General features: G+C 46.8%; 1 protein-coding gene across 6 annotated transcripts in view; it reads right to left on the reverse strand.

The window, feature by feature from the left end:
- BCO1 (beta-carotene oxygenase 1) overlaps nt 1–21,694 on the reverse strand; it is a 62,215-nt gene that overhangs the window by 19,675 nt on the left and 20,846 nt on the right. For all 6 annotated transcript variants that reach the window (XR_012490121.1, XR_002135803.2, XM_019711148.2 and 3 more), the window contains 5 exons: nt 16,343–16,472; nt 14,673–14,820; nt 12,881–13,028; nt 8,999–9,222; nt 6,149–6,406 (listed from right to left, as the gene is read on the reverse strand). Coding sequence is in view for 4 of the 6 variants with exons in the window: in XM_019711148.2 (XP_019566707.2) it covers nt 6,149–6,406; nt 8,999–9,222; nt 12,881–13,028; nt 14,673–14,820; nt 16,343–16,472 (908 nt within the window). In the remaining 2 variants the exon portion in view is untranslated. The remainder of the gene's footprint in view (nt 1–6,148; nt 6,407–8,998; nt 9,223–12,880; nt 13,029–14,672; nt 14,821–16,342; nt 16,473–21,694) is intronic.

Raw genomic sequence — 21,694 nt, forward strand, 5'->3', positions numbered from 1 at the left:
GTTATGGCTGACTTCTCATTTGAACTTTTCTCTACTTTCCAAATTTTCCAAAATGGGCTTTAATAATTAAAAACACACACACAGAATTTTAACGATAGCTGCTCTTTGCTGGAAAGGGAAGAAAATTAACTGCATCTTAGCTGTTGAACTATAGGGGCCCTTCGAGATTTGTTTAGTTCAATCCCTTAATTTATAGAAGAGGAAATTGAGACCCAAAGAAGGGAAGTGTCTTGTCCAAGGTCACACAAAGAAAAGAAAAGCCTGGGCCCAGACCCTCAATGGCAATTCTTCTGCTCAGAAGCAAGAGCACTGCAGGTAGAAGACAAAGCAGGTGCAAAGGTCCTGAGGCTGGCCCACTCCTATCCTGCAGGTCTCATCCCCTTCCCTAACCACTCAGTCTGCAGTGTCGCTAAGACATTTGTCCCAAGCTGTAATTATCTCCTTTATGGAGCTGCTTCCTTCTTTTATGCTTGTCTTTCCCTATGGAGACAGGGACGAGATTTTGTTTAGTGCGTGGCACATAGCTCCCAGGAAGTAATCGCCGAATAAATGAGTGGAGGCATGACTCAGCAAGCTTTTCCTTTAACTGTCAAGGGACAAAACATGTGCTTTGCAGGGTGTTTGTAAGAATTAAATGAGATGAGGTGCATGAAAAAGTCACCCAGCGCCTGCAGTGTCTTATGAGCGGAAGCTCTGAATGCTTCCACATGCACAGCACCACGAATTGGTGGGAGGCCCCTCCTGGTGCCTTCCTGGTCACATGACAGCAACAGGCGTCTTGTGCATGTCCCGGGCTTGATTCTTAGGGAGTCTATCTGCAGAGACGTCTTTTACCTCCAGCCTGAAACTGGTCGGACTGGTTGAGGGGTAAACTGAATTTTTCCACACACAGCAGTAATGAACATGACTCGGCTGCTTTCAGTGGCCAACAAGCTTGGTTGGCTTTGGGAAGAAACTGCTTTCCAGCCAGGATTCAACAACATCCTGCAGGCTTGCTCTGAAAGCCCTAAACTCACGGGAACTCCCCCGAGAAGTCATCTCAGTAACCCCCCTGAACACTGTTTTTGTAGTTAGCAGCCCTGGGTGTGAAATCTGACTCTCCAGCTTTCTGTGTGAACTTGCTCAGCCTCTCTGAGCCCAGTGCATTGTTTTTAAAATGGCGGGGGGAGGGTGTTAGGGGTGGTACTAGTGAGGTTCCTTCAACCCTCGTTTGAGGATTATAGTTAGGATTACATTAAATAGTGGTTATGAAAACACCTGGTCCAGGGCCAGACCCACGGTAGTTAGTAACTTGGAGCCAGGCAGACATGCATTCAATCCCACTGATAATTCTGCAAAACTGAGCAAGTGACTTTCTCTCTCATCTGTAGTCATGGGGATAATAAATCACTCAGGACTGTCGCATGGACTAGGTGAGAAGGATGTAAAGCATTTAACTCTCCCTAAAATTTGCAGGACCCCGGATAAGAGTGGAGACCCACCAACCGTAGGTCTAAATATATCAAAGTATTAAGTAAAATTCCGTTCTCTCCCCCTACCTTGACACACAGACCTTCATAATGTGGTGGCATGATGTTGTCCAATATGGCAGCCACCAGCCATGGGCGGCTATTTAAATTTAATTTTAAATTAAAAGTAAAATTTAAAACCATGTTTCCCCGAAAATAAGATCTAGCCGGACCATCAGCTCTAATGCGTCTTTTGGAGCAAAAATTCATATGACCCGGCATTATATTATTATATTATATTATATTATATTATATTATATTATATTATATTATATTATATTATATTATATTATATTATATTATGTTACACTACACTACACTATACTACACTACACTATATTATATTATACCCAGTCTTATATTATAGTAAAATAAGACCGGGTCTTATACTAATTTTTGCTCCAAAAGACGCATTAAAGCTGATGGTCCGGCTAGGTCTTATTTTCGGGAAAACACAGAATTAAGTTCCTCAGCCACACTAGTCACATTTCAATAGTATTTGTGGCTGGTGGCTACTGAATTGGGTGGACAGATAGAGAATGTTCCATCATCGCAGCTGGTTCTATTGTACGGTGCTAGTCTGGAAGAGGACACGTGTGAGTTTAGAATTCTAGGACCCTTCTGCATTCAGAGCTGGAATAGGGGGACAAAACAAGCTCCAGCCTCCGGGCCTGGGCTGCTTGTCCCTGCCCCTTTCCTGCCTACCGTATGGCTACCCAAACCAGCACAACCAAGCCGTGGCCACCTCATGGGCCCTGAGGAGTACAGGGGCAGGTGGTACAAGCAGGCCTGGGGCTACGTGGGCAAAAGTCAGGGGTCCCAGGTAGCTGGTTCATGGTTGCGGTGGGGGAGGGTACCCCCTGGGTGCACATGAGCCCATGGCCCTGTGAACTCCACCTTGTGGAGAAGGGACACTGTTGGAGAAAGGCTAGATCAGGGCCCCCAAAGTGCCAAGGCCAGAGTAGGGGCCCCTGTTGCCAGGGTCTGAGAGCAGAAAAGGCATCTAACACAGGACCTGGCACAGAATGAGCTCTCATGGCGGCTACTCTTATAATACCGGGTCATTTTTGCATTTGGAGACAAGACAAAAACCAAATACACTGAGCTTGGAGTTGAAGCCACCCCTTGCAGGTCCAAGATGCCTATCCTCCCCCAACCGCCTGTCCATGATGGCCCCTTATATGTGGATGACTATCAAGAGGGAAGTCAGAGCTTATGAAGCCACCTGCAGGACAAGGGCAGGGCCCGGCAGGGACTGTCTATACACGCCCACACCCCTCCCGGCCCAGCCCTGCCTCAGACAACCCCACGCCATCCTACATAAACAGGCTGAGGGTGCCAAGAGGCCCCTCCTTCCTTTGACCCCAGCTGGCCAGAATGCAAGAGAATCTAGGGCAGCAAGGGTGTCCCAGGCTTTTGAATATACTTTGTTACGGCCCATTCTACATGAAAAGTACTTTCCACTTGGGAAACGTTCCAATGCTAAAGGAAGACCTTGGGCTCTTTTGGAGACCTTGCTGCTCATTTTCATTCATTTAAAATATTGAAGAGCTTAATGAGAATCCTCTAAGTACCAGACACAGTAATGGGTGCAGGGGATAAACTGCTGATAAGACAGTTTATCTTAGCGCTTCAACAGGAAGAGGTGTCTGAACAAGTTCCCTATACTTGAAATAAACATTGGGCAAAAAGCTGCAAGTGCCATTAGAGTGTACAACTTCATCTGAGGGGAGTAATGACCCTGGGACCTGAAGGATGAGCAGGAATTTGCTCCCTGGCTGCAAATTAGAATCTGCTGGGGGCTCTGAGACTATGCCCATGCCTGCGCCCCACCCCCAGGTTCTGCCTTCACTGGTCCGGGCGGAGGCCCAGCAGTAGCAGACATGGTCTCAGAGCCGCCAGGTGAGTCCGACCTGCAACCAGGAATGGAGTGGAGGTCTGGTGGGAAGAGAACAGGGCTGCAGGCAGAGGGCCCCAGACTGAAGGTCATTTGAGAAAGGGTGGCGTCTCCTGTAATTCTTCCCTAATAAGCCTTTGGATAGGAAGAAACTAGAGCTGCCGGATCTGGGCATATAGGCTGTGTCTGCCTGCTTGAATTTCTGATTTCAATATGCAAGTGGGGCGACTTGAAACTGAAGCAAGAAAACATTTCGAAGGAACAATAAGTAGCAATTAAAAAGTGTGGCCTGAGCTACCCTTCCCAGGGCTCACTCTTCTGTGTTACTTTCAAAGCGACAGATGGTTCACAAGGTGACTTTTTAAAACATACATGTGAAACTTCTTAGCCTGGTTCCAAGGAAGTAAATCGTTTTTGAGCGTGATAAAAGGTTATAAAACCCTGTGGTGTATGGGCAGTGGGAAGGAGTGTTTCCTCTCTGTGTGTCATCCCCTGGCTAAGGTTGGCATGAGGTGGGGGCCGGGCCTTGGGATTTGCCTCCTGTGTGCTCTGTGACCACCTACTGCTTCCCTGAACCAGGAGGTCCAGTCCAAGGCCCTGTGCTGAGGCACTGCCCAGAGCAAGGGGTGCAGAGGCTGCACCTCTTGGCTCATGTGATGCTCGTGTGGGACATGGCCGTTCATTCAATAGCCCTGAATCATCTGCGGAGAAAAGCTCATTCCTTTTTCTCTTCCAATCTTTCTGACTGGGTTGAGCAGAGAGGCTCAGCTAGGTGCCACCATGTCTTTCATAGCTAATACTTTTAGAACTTTCTTATTAACAAAGAGATTAAGTCTTGGCAAGCAACAGTATCTGGCTAGAGCTTAAGATCTCTGCTTTATTCCCCCCCCCCTTTTTTTTTAATTTTATGCCCATGTGTGCCTTCTATTTGCAGCAAGCAAGGCTGGCTTTCCATTGGGTAGTGATATGTTTCCTTTCAAGAGTGAGTTGATTTAAGCAAAAACATGACTTTGTAAATATTAAATGGAGGTGATTGGAAATACAGTAAAAATCATGATAGATACACAGATGACTTCGGACGGGGACATGCTGGAGAGACAGGAACAACAAACAAACCTGGTGTTTAAATGCAGGCCCCACTCACTGGTTGGGAGATGCCTGAACCCCAGCATTGAGGAGCCCAGCAGTGAGGGTAGGAGTGCCCTCTACTCCTCAGGCCTGCAGAGCCCAGAGAAGGGTCAGTGTGACCCATCTGGGGTTCTTTCCAGACATTAGGTCTACTGGAGAGAACAGCAGAGTTATCCTCCTTAGGAGCTATTAGGATGGGTTTAGAGACAGGCTGGTGTAGATGCTAATCCCAGCTCTGCCATTCTGGGCTGTGTGACCTTGGGTGCATTCTTTAACCTCTCTGAGCCTCAGTTTCTTCATCTGTAAAGTGAGGCTAATATGAGGGACCTCCCATAGGTTGTTTGGCTCATTAAGTGAGGTAAGGAAAATAAAATGCTTAGCAAAGTCCCTGGCACATCTAGGGCATTTAGTAAATATGGGCCATCAAAATTGAGTTGAACTGAATTTGGTTTCATTTAAATTAATTAAGTCATGAAGTCACTGAGTTCTGGAGCCAGAAGTCTCCGCAGCCTCCAAAACCAAGCCCAGTGCCTTGGCAGTATCACCCTAATTGAGGATAACGTCTGACCTAGTGGTCATTGTTAATGCAAGAACAGGATTATTCAACAGCAGGGCACTGGCGAAGCAAATGGTGCTGAATCCCTGCCATGGGCTGCCAGGAAAATACCAAAATGACGTTGTTGAAGAACATTTAACGTCCTGGAGAGATGTTTAGACATACAAATAGGTGAAAACAGTGGTACACAAAGAGTATGTACGCATTCAGCCATGAAAAGGAGTGAAGTACTAATTCATGCTACAGCACATTCGAACCTTGAAAACCTGATGCGGAGTGAAAGAGGCCAGGCATAATTATATTACCTCATATTATTGTATGATTCATTTATATAAAATGTTCGGAAAAGGCCAATCCTCAGAGACAGAAAAGAGAGTAGTGGTTGCCAGGGGCTGGGAGGGATGGAGGGACCAGGGGGCAGGGTGGGGGGGTGATGGTTAAGGGGTATGGGATTTCTTTTTGGAGTAATGAAAATGTTTTAAAATTGATTGCGATGATGGTTGTATAACTCTGTGAATACACTAAAAACCATTGAACTATGTACACTCTAAATGAATGAAAATGGGTGAATTGTATGGTATGTGAATTACATCTCAATAAAGCAGTTAAAAATTATGTACATTGTGATTCCCTTTTCGGAAATTAAGAAATATATATGTATATAATTTTAACTGCTTTATTGAGATATATATCATATTTATTAGATATGCATATTACATACATATACTGTATGCATATATCAATTATATGTGCATGTATATATATCAACATGTATATGTCTGTCTATCTATCTATCTATTAATGGAGAGAGAGAGACTTAGGTGGCAATACAAATATATCCACAACGGGTTTATGGGAATTTTTTTTCCTTTTTACATAATCTGTGTTTTCTAAAGTTTCTACTATGAGCATCTATTACTTTGGGGAAAATAATTAAAATGTTTTCTTTAAGAACAGCTCATTTTGGACTTCAATATCAATCAAATCAGAGCCAAAGCAACTTTCTAGCGGGGCTCCTGTCTCCCTAAGAATAAAACGGGCTTGTCTTCAAGCCGTTACCTTGTCCATGCAGAGGGGCACGGCGAACCTCTTGAGGGTGGGAATGGAGGTGACCTTACAGTTCTCTTCAAAGTTTTGGTTCAGGTTGGCCAAGTTGAAATTCTGGTAGAGGCTGCTGTCCTTGTAGGCAATAACATCAAACAGGAGGCAGCCGTCCTCTTCGTAGGCATTGACATGATGAAAGACCACCATGGGGTCCGTGTAAAACTTGGTGGGCAAGGGCTTCCCGGTCCTTTGGTCGATTATGTGAATGTAAGTCTGAAAGAAGAGGTGCACTCAGCGGTCAGCTCTCCCTCTGCTGGCCCAGCGCGGTGGCATTGGGAATGGGACAAGACCCAGCCCTGCCATGTACTAGCTCATGACCCTGGAGTGTCCCTTCCCCCTTCTGACCCTCTGTGTGCCAGCCATGCAGAAGCACTGAGTAAGTGGGGGCTGTCTGTGGGTGCATCTCTGGTCATTTACTTACAATGGAGAGGAGGAAGTTTGGGGCCCAGGGCCTCTGTATCACCAGGAAGACAGTGTCTGAAGGAAGCCCCAGAGGTGCACTGTTTACCCTCCTTCACTTGACTGTGATTCCAGGTGGGCGGCAACATGCCAGATCCCTGGAAACGGCCAAGTTGGGGAGAACTGACCAGGTGCCATACCTCCAGGCCTCTCTGAGCTCCATCCACAGCCAGAGCCCCTAACACTCTAAGCCCACACCTACCCTTCTGAGTCCCCTCTCCAACCTCCACTGCAGAGCTTGCTACCAGGATGCGGTTGTCACAGCAACACCCCTGCCCTGGAGGGCTGAGTGACCTGGTTCTAGTTAAGGAGCCCACGTGGGTAACAGCTCATTAGGCCTCCACACACATTCTGGGTGTCACAAGGCAGTATCACCCTGGGTGGTAATTAGCCGTATCTGCAGCTCCAGTTGCCTAATTCAAGGGGGGAGGGGGATGTTTCTATCTTTTGGCAGCTCTGGCCTAACCACCCTCCTTCTGAAAGGGAGGGAGGGAGGGACCACTCCAGGCTGTTCTTTCACCACCTCTTCCCTCTTGTTTGCTTCTTCCTCACCTTCTCCCAGAATCAAGCTTTGAATGCTAAGGAGCTGCAGAGGAGGAAGGCTTTGATAGCGTGGTGGTGGGAGTCGGTTTGGGGAAGTGAGTACAGGGGTGATTATATTAAGCCTTTTCTTCCCCAGGATCTCAATCCCTGGCTCAGCCACAGGGACTTTCAGAAAGTTCTTGCAACGCATTCCAAAGCCCTTCCAGGGCTCTCTGCCCTGCCATCAGGGGCTGTTTCCTCACTGTGGAACTCTCCAGGGCCAGGGAACCCCCAGGGGCCTCAGGGGGGAGGCCCAGAGGCCCTGTAGCTCCTGCCAGTGGGATGCTCCTCAGCACATCTGAGGAATTGGCTGCAGAGCAAACCCAGCTTGGCTCACTCATTCGCTCCACAAATGTTTGTAGAGGGCCTACGACACGTCACTTTTTCAGGAACTGGAGAGACAAATAAAACCAAGCCCTGGCTTTCCTGGAGTTCATATCCCAATGGGGGTGAAGCCAACAGTCAAGGATCAAATACGTACATAATATGTCAAGGATGATTAGCGCTACTGAGAAAAATGAAGCAAGGCAGGGGATGGAGGAAGCCTGGGGCAAGGTACTGAAGGTCTCAGGTTCGGGAGACCGTAGCTGAGACCTAGATTAACTGAAGGAGGAAGCCATCTGGAGAAGAACATTCCAGGGAATGGAAAATGCAAAGGACCTGAGCAGGAACATGTTTGGCTGGTTTAAGATCAGGTGATACAGGAGGAGGTGGAGTGAGCAGGGAGCCAGTGGTTGGGATGAGGGCACGTGGGGATTTACAGGCCGATGAGTGAGGCCTTTGGATCTTATTCCAAGGAAGATGGGAAATAACTAAAAGGTCTGAGCAGAGGCGGGACCTCACCTCACTCCTTTGTTCCCTCAAACACCTCACTTTCCTCTCTGATAAGAGAAGACAGGCCTTAAAGAGGTGGCCAGCCACCAATGGGACACATATTTGTCTACGTACATAAAGATATACACGATGCATTAAAAGAGGAATAGAAGGATTTCAAATGGCTAGTGGTGGTTCCCTCTGACGGAGGGAGTGGGTGGGGGGGAGGGTAGGAGAAGGGACGGGGACTTGATATGTTGCTTTCTATATTTCTGTATTATTTCAAGAGATGACACTGAGAATTACTTGATATTTTCACAAGGAAAAACAGCAAATAAATATACATATGTACACATATACATGCATATGTCTATTCATACACACATATACATACATGTACATATGTGAATACATATACATATAGCCATCATATATACCCGGGGACAGACACACACACACTGAGCACCCAGGTGTACCTACATTGATGACATTTCTCTCATACTGTCTGGAGGAACACTCTGTCATTATGATATCTGAATAGTCGATGGCATCTCTTCCCTGACATTCCCTAGGGCTGCAGGGCTGCTGAAAAGTCCTTGTCAGTGGATGGTGGAGGCTGCAGGAGCCCAGATATTAGTTAGGAATGAGGAGCAGCCCCTTTGCTGCTGGATGAGTGGGGACTGCTGTGGCTGATGAAGCCACTTTGTCCAAGGTCACACCCCCTTCGGGGACAATCTGCTCTACAGACTTTAAAGGCCTGGCCCCTTTGCCCTAACTCGGGACCACTCTGAAGGACCATCCCAGCTTCAGAACTCTCTGGAAGGTTGCTGATGCCTCTGGGGAGACTCCATGGTAGCTCATTTTCCCCTCCCTTGGAAACCTCCTCCATGCTGACCTCTGTCTCTGCTTCTGGCTGTCCTAGGACTGGAGGTCCCAGCCAGGCCTCCTTACCATGTCCTCCTTGTGGAAAGTCAGGCAGGAACCCCAGCTCACTCCCCGGATGTACGCAGTAGCCATTTTGAGAATATCCATCTTGAAAGGCTGCTCCAGGAAAACGATGTAGTTCTCGGTGATGCCGAAGCTGTGGTAATAGCTCGGGGAGAAGAGGGAACGGGAGGCAATGGAGCAGAGCACCTCCACGTGCTCCAAGGGACTCTTCTTCTTCATCCCGCCCTCTAGAATAAAAGCAAGGCTCAGGCCCAGTACGGGGCCTCTCTGCCACAGACCACGCCACCAGCACCTGCAGCTGAGCCTCTCAAACTGACCTGCTCACTAAGAAGAACCTTTGAATATCGGCCAACAAGTAAACCAGATGAAGGGGTTGCTGCCTGGCTGACACAGGGGCAGAGGCTCAAAGTCCTTCCTGCTCAGGCCCACCCCTCCCTCCCTTGTGAGACCTGGTTCTACAATCTGAAAACACCAAGCCACAAAGTCACAAAGTGTATTTGGAACACAGCCACACTCCCTCCTTTACGCAGGTCCGTGGCTGCTTCTGCGTTCGAGCTACACCAGCATTGTTGAGTAGTTGTGACAGAGGCTGTGGACCTGCAAAGCCTCAAATATTAGTATTTACTCTTGGACTCTTTACAGAAAGTTTGTCAACCCCTGCTCTGGAGCAGTGCTTCTCAAACTTGAACGTGCATGCGGATCATCTGGGGACCACGACAAAACGTGAGTGTCACTCAGTGTGCTGGGGCCCAAGGTTCTACATTGCCTTCAAGCACCTGGGTGATGGGCCGGCTGCCCAGGCTTACGCTTTAACATTTTGCTGAGGACCATCATTTTTTTCCCCTTCTTCCAGCTCCCCGCCCCCTCCGGTTCAAGCTGTTGTTTCTCAGTCTAGTTGTGTAGGACACAGCTCCCTGGCCCATGCTGGTATTATGAGCCTTGCGCTCCCCCCGGCTGAGGCAGTTTGGTTGCCGGTCGTCGGTCCACCACTCATAGCAGCTCACGGCAGCTCTCGTTGGCCACTCACGCTGGCCTGTGGCAGCTCAAGCCGACCTCCGGCTGTTCATAGCAGCCCAGCTCCAGGTAGAGCCATTGTTCACACTCTTAGACTGGCCCATGTGGGAATCCAACCGGCAACCTTGGCGTTAGGAGCATGGCGTTCTAACCACCCGAGCCACTGGGCTGGCCCCAGAAAACCATCACTTGATGTTATGTGTTAATAGAAAAAATATGTTAATATCGTGTTTCCCCGAAAATAAGACTGGATCTTATATTAATTTTTGCTCCAAAAGACGCATTAGGGCTTATGTTCAGGGGATGTCATCCTGAAAAATCACGCTAGGGCTTATTTTCCGGTGAGGTCTTATTTTCAGGGAAACATGGTATATTGGCCTCTGCCCACAGCTCCTGGCACAGAGATCCTAAAACCCTTGTCATTTCTTTGCTAAATGATAAGAGCACTAGGAGCATCTCTTGTTCTAATCCTGGTCTTTGACCCCATCCATGACACAGGGCTCCTAAAATCCTTGTAAATTTGGAAGTGATAAGAGCACTGGAAGCATCTTCTGTTCTAATGAGGAGACTCTGGGTGGGCTCCTGGGTGGGGGCTCGTCAGCAGAAAGACCAATCTGTGATTAGAAACTTGGCATTTTCAGTCCAGCCCCTACCCTCCAGAGAGGGGAGAAGGGCTAGAAATGGAGTTAATAATCGATCATGCCTAGGTGAGGAAGCCTCCATGAAAGCCCAACAGTATGGGGTTCGGAGAGCTTGAAGGTGGATGAACACATACAAACCGGGAGGGTGATGTACCCCAACTCCACGGGACAGAGTTCCTGTTTTCAGGATCCTCCAGACCTCAACCTAGGTATCTCTTCATCTGTAGCCTTTGTGATATCCTTCAATAAACTGGTAAATGTGTTCCCCTGAGTTCTGTGAGCCACTCTAGCAAATTAATTAAACCTGAGGAGGGGATTGTGGGAACTGTCAATTTGTAGCCTAGTCGACCAGAAGTTGTAGGTAAACTGGGGACCTACTACTTGCAATTGGCATCTTACATGGGATGGGAGCAGTCTTGTGGGACTGAGCCCTTAACCTGAGGGGTCTGACACTATCAAGTAGACAGCCTTAGAAATGAGTTCAGTTACAGGACACCAGCTGGTATCACAGAGAATTGCTTGGTGTAGGGAAACGTCCCCCCACCCCACACACACACACACATACACACACATCTAGTGTCAGAAGCATTGTGAGTGTGGTAGTAGTGTGAAAGCGCAGCAGACATGCGGGAGAGAAGCAAAAGGGAAAACTGGAGTTTTTCTAAATTAGACATGTATTTCACAGAGTTTCCATGAATTGCTCTTGGCAATGCCCATCTGAAATACCTGGGAATGAGAGGGGCTTTTACATATACTATGACCATCGAGGTAGGCTATATGATTCCCATTTTACAGATGGGAAACTGAGGCTTAGTGGAATGGTCAGCGTGAAGGCAAAGAACAGAATGAAATAATGGAGTAATCTAAGTACCTCACACAGGGCCCAAACGCTGAAGGTGCTCAGTACACGTTTGGTTTTCTTATTCTTCTGCAAGGATGAGTCACCCACTGGCCAAAAGGCCTCCCCACCCAGGCCTGGGGCTGGTTTCTAATGAGTTACCTGCAAGCGTCCCTACCTTCCTTGTGGCCACCTGCGCATACTGTGAACAGCTGGCTGGTGGGAGGGAGGCTGTGGGTTGTGGGTTAGTCTTTTTCTTCACAAAACAAACGGAATGTAAAGCACACTGAAATGTAAAGCACCCTGGCCTGGCAGGCGGGCGATGGACGTGATCCCAGGGAAGCCACCAGCATGAAGCATGATATTGCACGATGTTGGCGGCTCCTGCAAACTGTGTGACCATGGACAAGCCACCTGATCCCGTGGGCTTCAGAGTCCTCCTCTGTAACATGAGGTGGCAAACTCAAATGCCTAGATCATCCCCAGGTCTGATAGTTGAGGGTTCCAAGCTAGACCCTATAGCAACCTTTATTGACTTAATTAATAGGAGTTCAATTTAACAAGAAGACTCATTTTACCTTCTGACCCCAGAGCCTGGTAATTTGCTCAGGAGGTTCTACAGGACTATGGGGAGGAGGAGAAGCAACAGGGGTCACAGATAGAAACCAGTTTTTCTAAACCAGGTCAGGCCAAGCACCCTCGTGGTTCTGCCCTGTCTCCAGCCACCATCGCAGGCCTGGTCTTGTTGGTGTGGTTCCCAGGAGGGTCCTGGAGAAATAGGGACCAGGAGCCCCGCCTTCCTCCCCCTCAGGAACATGCAATCACAACTGGCCTGGGCTTCCCTCCAGGATCCCGACACAAAGTGGAGAAGGTCCAGAAAGCCCGGAGAACAGGGCGGGGATCTGGAGTAGATCCCAGCAGGGCTGACTGAGCACCCTGAACAAACCTGGGAACCTGGCATCGGGGGCTGGAATGAAAGTGGGTGGCATAGCCCTGACATACAAAGGTTTGTCAGAAGGCTGAAAAAATGACTGTAAAAGAAGGAAGGGAGGAAGGGAGGGAGGGAGGGTAGATGGGTGAATGATGAATGGATGGATAGATGAGAGGATGGATGGACACGAGTAGACGATACATGATAGATGAATGATGGAGAAATTAATGAATTAATGAACTGGAACCTAAAGCAAAGGAGTTTAAAATAGTAAAGGGATTTACTTCTTCCCAAAGGAAGCACAGCAACATCTCTTTTCTTCCTAAAGAAGAAAAGTGAGTTCCTGTCATCTGAACCATCTAGGAAGGAAAGTGTCAGATGGAGTCTAGTGTCATTAACAGAAGTTGGCACTCTTCAGAAGGAGCCACCCCTGGCTTCACTGTGCTCCCAGAGTGACCCACCTGGGACTGCAGCCGGGATCTTAAAAACCACGTATCTGGTCTTGCCCTTGTCCATAATGGCTGTGCCTATGTTGAAGACATTTCCAGCTGCATCGTAATGAGGATGAGCCGTTGCCAAATTTACAGTCACATATTTACGATAATCAACCTGCAAAACATGACAGGCACCTAGTTTTACAAAGGGGAGAGGATAAAGTCCTGTGAAAAGCTGACTGTTCTAGGCTAAGAGAGATGATGGTTATTTCTGCACATCTCCTGATCTGAAAATAAGGCAGACTTCACCTTTAAAGAGGATGTTTACTCTTGCAACCTGATATAACCCAATCGGTGGGTGGGGGGCCTCCTACCCCAAATCAGTTGCAGGGGGGTTAGTGAGCTGTGTGTGTGTGTTTCCTGTAGCAGTTTTTCCGGATCCTGCTGCTTGGCCCTGCCAGGTGGGGTCAGGGGGTCATCAGCATGGAGACACAGAGCTCCCATCAATGACCTCTGAGGCAGAGAGGCAGCCTTTAGTGCTAATCTTGGCCATTGCTCTGTGTCATTCCGCCTGAGTCATTTAATTCCTTCCCTTCTGCATTCCACAGAGTCAGAAATCTCCAGGCCTCTCTCATAGGACTATTCTGGGAACAGAGAGGTTACAAAAACATTTGGTCAAAGTAAAATTCAACTAGCAAGCTCAGTAATGACCCCACTCTGAACAGGCCACAACTGTACAATAATGAGGTGGCCAGTGAACCAGCTGTCCCCATTCATCCCCCAGAATAGCACGACCTCCAGCCAAAAGTCAGGCAATTCTCCCTTCTCTCCTAGTATTTCCTCTCTGCAGCTCTGTGGAACGTACTAGTGCCATCTAGCTTAAAAGGAGCTGGACATAACTTCACAGCTAAGAAAAGCACTCCTTTTAACAGATTGTTAAAATGTATTGCGAAAACATTGAGGCTTTGAACAGCCAGCCGGAGAAAATTGAAAGTGGGCCTATTGATTTTCACAAAAAATGTAGACTTCGTTCTGCCCAGGAAGGTATCTGCTTATGCATTTATTTTTGTACCTGTGGTCTCTGCCTAATGCCTCCCTCTTCAGATCAATACAAGGTAGGCCTACTGGGAGTCCTGGGTGTTTCAGCACACTCATTCATTCATTCATTCATTCATTCATTCATTCATTCAGACTCACACTGAGCTCCCATTCAGTGCCAACGACTATGAACTCTGCTATTGGTTTAACTGTATCTTCCAAAAAAATACGTTGAAGTCCTAACTCCTGGTACATGTATTTGGAAAGAGGGTCTTTGTAGATGTAATCAACTTAAAATGAGGTCATGCTGGATGAGGGAGGGCCTTAATCCAATGATTTATATCCTTAGAAGAGATTGGAGTGATACATCCATCTACCAGCCAAAGAACACCAAGAATTGCTGGCAGCCACCAGAAGCTGGAGGAGGCAAGGAAGGATCCTCCCGTAGAGCCTTCAGACGGAGCCTGGCCCTGCTGATACATTGATGTCAGACGTCCAGGCCCCAGAACTGGGAGAATACATTTCTGTTGTTTTAACCCACCTCGTTTGTAGTATTTGTTACAGTAGTCTTAGGAATGAATACAGATGGAAAGATGGAAAGATACAGTCCCAGCCCTAAGGGAGCTCAGAATCTAGCACAAGTGCTATGCTGAGGAAACCTAAGAGCCAGCAGCGTTAGAGGAGGGGGCCCCCCCCATGAGTTCCTGCAGACCACGTGGCCTCACCCAGAGCGTCCCCGTCTTGAGTCAAGAACTGATGTTGGTTGTAGATTCACTGATACCTTTTCCAGAGTTTCCAGGGTCTGTGGGTTGATTTTTCGGATGTAATTGGTCTCTGTGGTGGCAAAGAAGTCTTCTCCACACCTCATGATGTTAATCAGGCAGTTGTCTGTGAAATCGGGGATAATGTGGGAGAGGCAGGAGAAGGCTCTAGAGAGCAAAGCAAATCAGCGGGGTCAGGGGCTGTGTCCACCACGCTGGAAGCTCCTGCTTGAGATGTGTTTCGTTTTCCTACTTTCAATGCTCTACTTCAACTAAGGAAGGAAGAGAACTTGGTGCCAGTGGGTTGCTTAAAGAATCCTGAGGACTCTGCTAACAAGCTGCCCAAAGACACCACCGCGTAGAATCATCTAAGGAGTCAGTCGGCTGGGACAACATGGCCACCAACTGAGCCCTCCTCAGCGCTCAGAAACCCAAAGGTATCCCATACCAGAGCCAGAAAGAGCCGCTGGGTTGTTCTGAAGTATTTTAAGAAGCTCTAATAGAAATCATCCGTGTACCCATAACGGCTCCCAAAGACTAACAAAACGGCTAATCCCTGCTTTTGGCAGGAATGTGAGTCCACACTGGTTACCTCAAATGAGTTTTTTAAAAAAAACAAAAAACAAAAAAACAACGGAAAGCAAAATAATTTTGAATTAAGAGCTCATAACTAATTTGATCAGAAGGCAAGCTCAAAGCAGGAAGAAAAATCCTGTATCAGTGTATTGGTTAGTGCTCCCCCTATTGGTAAATAATGTAACAGCAAGCATGCCCCAGAGGTTGTGGTTTTAAATTCATTTTCTCCCCCTCCAATTTTACTCACTGACTCTACCCCCATCTGCAAATGTAAGTTCAGTGCAGTTCTGGAAAAGCAGAAGCAATCTTCTATGTCCGGGCCAGTCTAGCTGTAACATATTTCATAACTCTTCCATATCTTAAGAACATCAAGAAGGAGACTGACAGCAGGCCTCGTTCCATGGCCAACAATTTAATTGCTGAATATGTAATATATTCATCTGCATCATAACCCAAGTGATTTAAAATGTATACAACTGAAAATCTTCCCCTATCCGTTTTCCCCATTTGTCAGTTTCCCACTCCCTTATGGATCCTTCCGGAGTTTTTTTATGCACGTACAAGCAAAAATAAATCTAGATTTCCTTCTGCCTTTTTACACAGAATATAGCATATCATATACCTTTATGTAATTTCCTTTTTCCTCTCCACTTAATATATCTTGGAAATATTTCCATTCAGTACATAGAAAGCATTCTCTTTTCTTTTCACTTCCTCCTGGCATTTTCTTGTGTAGCTATCCTGTTATTTATTTAACCACTCCTCTGTTGATGAACATTTGGATATTTCCCATTCCTCAATATAACAAATAATGCAGCGATGAATAATCTTGTACATTTGTCATTTCAGACACAATCTCTAGACTGAAGAGAATGTGCGTTTGTAATTTTGATAGGTAATTCCAAACTGCTGTCCCACCAGCCATGTGGAGAACACCTAATGATCAGTCTCAGATGCTCTTTGCCTCTCGCTATCAGTGACCAAGAATCGCACAGCATATTTGGGCAAAGGCCAATCATGTGAAGTTTTCATCCACTCGAAAGACAACTGTCAGAGGAGCAAACGCAGCTTGTTTTGATAGAAAAGCATGACCAGATTCAAAATGGACAGTTACCTGGAAAATACGTTTTTGGAGGGGTCTGGATAGGCCATTGTTCCAAACTCTGACACCACAATCCTGTTTGCTTTGACATTGGCATTGTAGGTGTCGCTTCTCAAGTATCTGCTCCTGTAACGGACTTCACCTAAAAGAGAAGAAGCAGAATCATTCCAGGCCGATACCTTTATGGGGTTTTAATGTCAATTTCAGCCATTCCAGGGGTTTTACTGGAGGAAGATGATATAACGTGTGGATATAGTGGTGAGCAGGACAGTCAAGAGCTCTGCCCCTGAGGAAATTCAAGTCTCCACACGGATATGAATCCTTGCTCCACCGTCTACTAGTCATGCACTTGGCCTGTGTCAGAGGCAGCCTCAGTCCCCTCCGCTGTAATGTGGAGGTCATGATACCTTTCTTACAGAGTTGCCGTGACATTTAAGGCCTGTAAAGCACTTAGCACATGGTAGGTGCTCAATAAAAGCTACATATGCTATTGACATGCAGTGGGTAGAGTGGTCAGGGCTTTGGCTCTGGGTTAGTCCCACTCTAAGTCCTGTGACCTTGAGTGCCTCTTCATCTCATTGCATCTCAGTTTCCTCAACTGGAAGGTGGGGATCACACAGTCCTCCCCAACTAGTGTTGGCAGTTTTAAATGAGATGGGATGATATAAGGACTTTGGGCCATTGTCACACATTGATAAGTGATAGCTCTGAAATTCTAGATTGTCCAACAAAATCCTGGAGGCAGGAAGACTCACCTGCGGGTTGGGAGGCCACACACACTGGTCTTCAGCCCCATACTAAACAGAACCTGCTTTAGGGCCACCTTGGTTTCCCCTTGAGCTGGCCTGAATTTTTCTGGTCACTCTCTCTGAGGGTCACCCACCATAGGCACTGGCTAAAGTGCTTTGGGCCCTATGGCGCTTTAGTTAAAATGCCGAATTCTGTTCACTTGAAATGTAAACATCTAGCCCAGGCTGGTTGTCGACAGGCGAGGTACTCATTTCCTATAAACAACCAACCACAGAGCACGGAGCACTCAGAGATCACAGGAAAATGTGTCTCTGGAATGGCTCAAGGCTGACACTCAGCTTTGAGGCTGAGATTAAAGAAGGAGCCACCACGCGTTCCCTACCACTCTGCTCATGGGACAGTCCAATTAGCCACATTCCTTCTAAAGGGATACAAGTAAACAGACTCCTCCTTGGAATCTTCTAGAACTGGGTCTGGTTTATGGAGAGGGGGAGGCACACACACATATATATATCTATAAGTATATATACACATATTTTTTAAAGCGGCTTTTCCAAAAGGCTACTTTGGAACTATAACAATTGAAAAAGTCAGCTTCGGAAAGGCTAAATTCTCAAGAGCTCTTTTGTCTGTAAATCTAGGCGACTTTGGCTCTTGGAATTCACCTATTCAAATCCTCCTGGGACAATAACCTTGCCTTTTATTAGAAAATTATCGTATATGGCTGAGGGAGACCTGGATTCACACATCTCTATGCCTGCTTTATACAAACGTTTTACTTTGAAATCGTTTTAGACTTACAGAAAAGAGCAGCCCTCATACCCTTCATTTGGTTTCCCCTACCCCACTCTGCCTCTTTTATTCAAACCTTTGTTAGCTTTTTAAATCATTTACTTCTCTGGCCTCTACTGAAGGCCACCAGCCATTTTTATTTGCCTTCTTGTTTCAAAGTCTTATTGGTTTGGCAGTAATTTAGGTTCTCCGTGCTGGCTGTCCTCTAGAATCACCTGGTGTTTTTAAAAAATTGCAGAAGCCTGAGTCCCACCTCACAGCACCCAGAGGGGCTTGGTCTTGGGTGGGACTGGGCAGCCAGGCTGGCGTTTTTCTCAAACCGCAGTGTGCTCAGGGTCATCTGGGAAATGTGTTAGAAACATAAGATGCTCTGTCCCTAATCTTCAGGATTCTGATTCACTCAAGCCCTGAGGGATGGGGGCTTGGGGTATGTATGTTTGTGTGTGTGTCAGGATTTGCAGCTTTAATGAGCATCCCAGGGGATTCCAATGCAGAAGGTCCACAAATCATCTTTTGAGAAATACTGGCTTTGTGTTCTCTGCAAATCCAAGAACCCTCTTGAATCGTGATAGAAGTACTTAACACTTTTAGTTTATATTTCTGCTGTTGGACAATGGGGAGCCATTGAGAGTTCTAGAGGAGAGGAGAGACGAGGCCAAGCTGTGCCACACCAACACTGGCAATTTGGCAGCCTCGAGAGGATTAGGCTGGAGAGATGGGGAGACATGGTGGCTGGCAGGATGGGAGAATGGGGACACACTTGCGTAAAGGTCAGGACTTAGTACTCTGGATTTAGAGAACATTGGGTTTATATCTGACCACCAACGCCTCTTATCTGTGTGCATTTGGGAAAGTTCCTTGTCCTCGCTGGGTCTTAGACGCTTATCTGTAAAATGGAGATAGTAACAATGGTACCTACCTCAAGAGCTATAACGAGGGCTGAAGTGTGGATGGGCGCGAAGCACCTAGGCCAGTGGCCAGCAAACATTTCCTGTAGTGAGTATTGAAGAGATGGGTTGGGAAGGTATTGTGTCCTTCTACCAAAGCAATCTTTACCTCATTCGCTTCATTTCAGCTCCATAAAGAGTTTTAAAGTGCCCCCTCTGGGCCAGGCCCCGTGCTAGGTGATGAAGATACAACGATTTGAACGATTTGAACGGGGAACCCACACTCTGGGCCCCCCAGCGTATGCTGGAGAAGGCCAAACTGATCATTGCAAAGCAGAGTAGGGCATGCCCAGGTTCAAGAGCAGGACGAGAAAGGGTGAGTAATTGGGTGCACCCTCTATGCTTTCCAGCCAGTTCCAGATTATGAATAGAACTGAGTCTTTCATGCTACTGTATTGTGTCCCTCCCTGGACTAGCCAATTCTTAGAAGCAAAGGGCTCAGCACGTCTTTCGTATGCAAACTAACCAATCCAGAGCCAGACCTGGTCTTTTCACCCTAGGAGGTAATATTCCTCTGCTTTAACTAGCCCAGGCCGAGGTGCCAGCAACTAGAGACCACCACCACAGCTCAAAGCTCACGGAAATTACTCACACAAGCCAATGCTAAATTGTTTACCCTGCCCTGTCGTGCTGTTCCCTGGAAACCCCAATAAAGGCCGTGACCTACGTGCTTCCCCTGCTCCTCATCTTCTGCCTTCTGACCCCCCTGGTGTTTTCCCATGTGGCCTAGTGCTGGCCAGTCCCTAGGACCTATAGTATAATAACCATTGTTTTCCTGAGCCTTTCTGTGTCTCCTCATGTGGTCACAACCCATCTGACCATCTCATAAAAGAATACAAAATAGCTACTTACCTTTGACAATATATTTTTAGTTTGAAAACCTGCTAAAAGCTTTTAGAATGTCTAAACAACGTGGGATAACATTGGTCATTTGCGTATTTATCCAATTCAAGGATTTTGGTGGATGTTGGCCATGTTTCTGCAGACAGCCTTGTCGTCCCTTGTTGGTTCACTTATCTCTGGAGGTCTCTATGGAAGGACGCCAGAGCCACTGCTTGGGAAGCTGTGAGGAATCACTTATGCAACCTGCCATTTCTCAGGTAGTTGGGTGTGTGTGTGTGTGTGTGTGTGTGTGTGTGTGTGTGTGTGTGTGTGTGTTGGGGTGAGATAGAGACAACAGCTGCAAAGTTGAACTCTGGTAAACACAAGTTCAAATTTCAGCCCTACTCAGTGACCTTGGATAAGTTATTCAACCTCTCCAATGTTTCCATTTCATCTGCAAAGAGCAAACAGCAACACCTCCCACAAAGCATGAATGTGAGTATCAGAAATGGATCACCAAGGATCTGGCAGCTCTAGGAAGCAGAGCCTCATGGAAAGGAAGCCACCTTTCCTGTACCTCATCCAGAATGATGCGTATTTCCCTGAGAATCATTAGTGACTTCTGTTTAGGAAAGGAGGAAATTGTTAAGGCTTAGGACTGTCAGGATATATGGAACCACCCACATTATGGCTGAGTGTCAGTAAAATCTATAAGTTTTTGCAAACTCAGAGCTCATGGTTTTCACACATGGTGTCTCCATTCCTGAAATTTTTGAACAACAGTTCAGGAATGGAGACACCATGTGTGAAAACATAGAGTCTGCATTCAAAACATAATTGCTGACCAGCTTGACAGAAAATATAGTTACGCAAAAATAATAGTTAATGCTTATTGGGCACGTTTTATGTGCCAGACATACAAAGCTCCTTACACATATTAATTCCTCTAAATTCCACAGCAACTCGATGAGATATGCTACTGATATCTTTGTTTCATAGAGGGGAGATTGAGATACAGAAAGGTCAGTAACTTGGCCAGGATCACAGAGCTTAGGTACATGTTAGCCGGGATGGTGGAGAGGGATTCAAACCCAGGAACAATGATGGTGGTTTTTAATCTATTGAGCATCTACCAGGTGTCAGGTCCTTGCTAGACATCTACACTTCTAATCCTCATGACAACTCTCCAGGAAGGATGACTGAGCTCTTTTTACTGATGAGGAAACTAAGACCACAAGAGGTGAAGGGACCACAGTTTGCCTTGTCTAGAACACGGGGGTTAAAGAAAAATTTCACCAAGCTGAAGTTCCTGGATATGAATTTGCCCACCGTGTGACCCTGAGCCTACTAAAGCCTCATACAACCTGTCCTGAACCTCTTTAAGATCTCGTCTTGGCTGCGGAGACAAACCAGCTCAATGGCCAACAGCACAAAGTTTACAAGTCACTTTGTGAGCCGGTCACCTGAACTCCGAATTTTGCCTTATTTGTGAAACTTCCTACTTTCTGCCCTATATTCAGTGTCCACTCAGGGAAAGCCCACTGAACGTGTTGCTTGAGTGACATGGCTCCCCTTTGCCTGGTGTGCAATACATTCAGCTTTGTTCCTTCCAGCTCTGCATTCTCCCTATTGTGATTCGATGCATGTTTGATTCCACAGCCAATAATCCTCCATCTGCTCTTGCCCACCTTATTGAGCATGTATATTATTTTGCAAGTTGAACTCTGAAAAAAAAACTTGGCCACCTTTCCAGGGAAGTTTGTCGTTATCGTTGGTTGAATAATCGCCTCCCCAAGATTTCTGTGTCCTAATCCCTGGAACCTGTGAATATGTTACATGACAGGGCTGAGGAGACTTTGTAGGTGTGATTAAATTAAGGATCTTGAAAAGAGAGATTATCCTGGGTTATCTGGGGGGGCCCAATGTCATCACAAAGGTCCGTACAAGAGGGAGACAGAAGGTTAGAGTCAGAGGTGTGATGATAGAAGCAGAGACAGAGAGTATGAGAGATTGCCGGCTTTGAAGATGGATATGGGGTCACAAACTAAGGAAT

This window comes from Rhinolophus sinicus, linkage group LG11 (assembly GCF_036562045.2).
Source record: "Rhinolophus sinicus isolate RSC01 linkage group LG11, ASM3656204v1, whole genome shotgun sequence".
Taxonomy (NCBI): domain Eukaryota; kingdom Metazoa; phylum Chordata; class Mammalia; order Chiroptera; family Rhinolophidae; genus Rhinolophus; species Rhinolophus sinicus.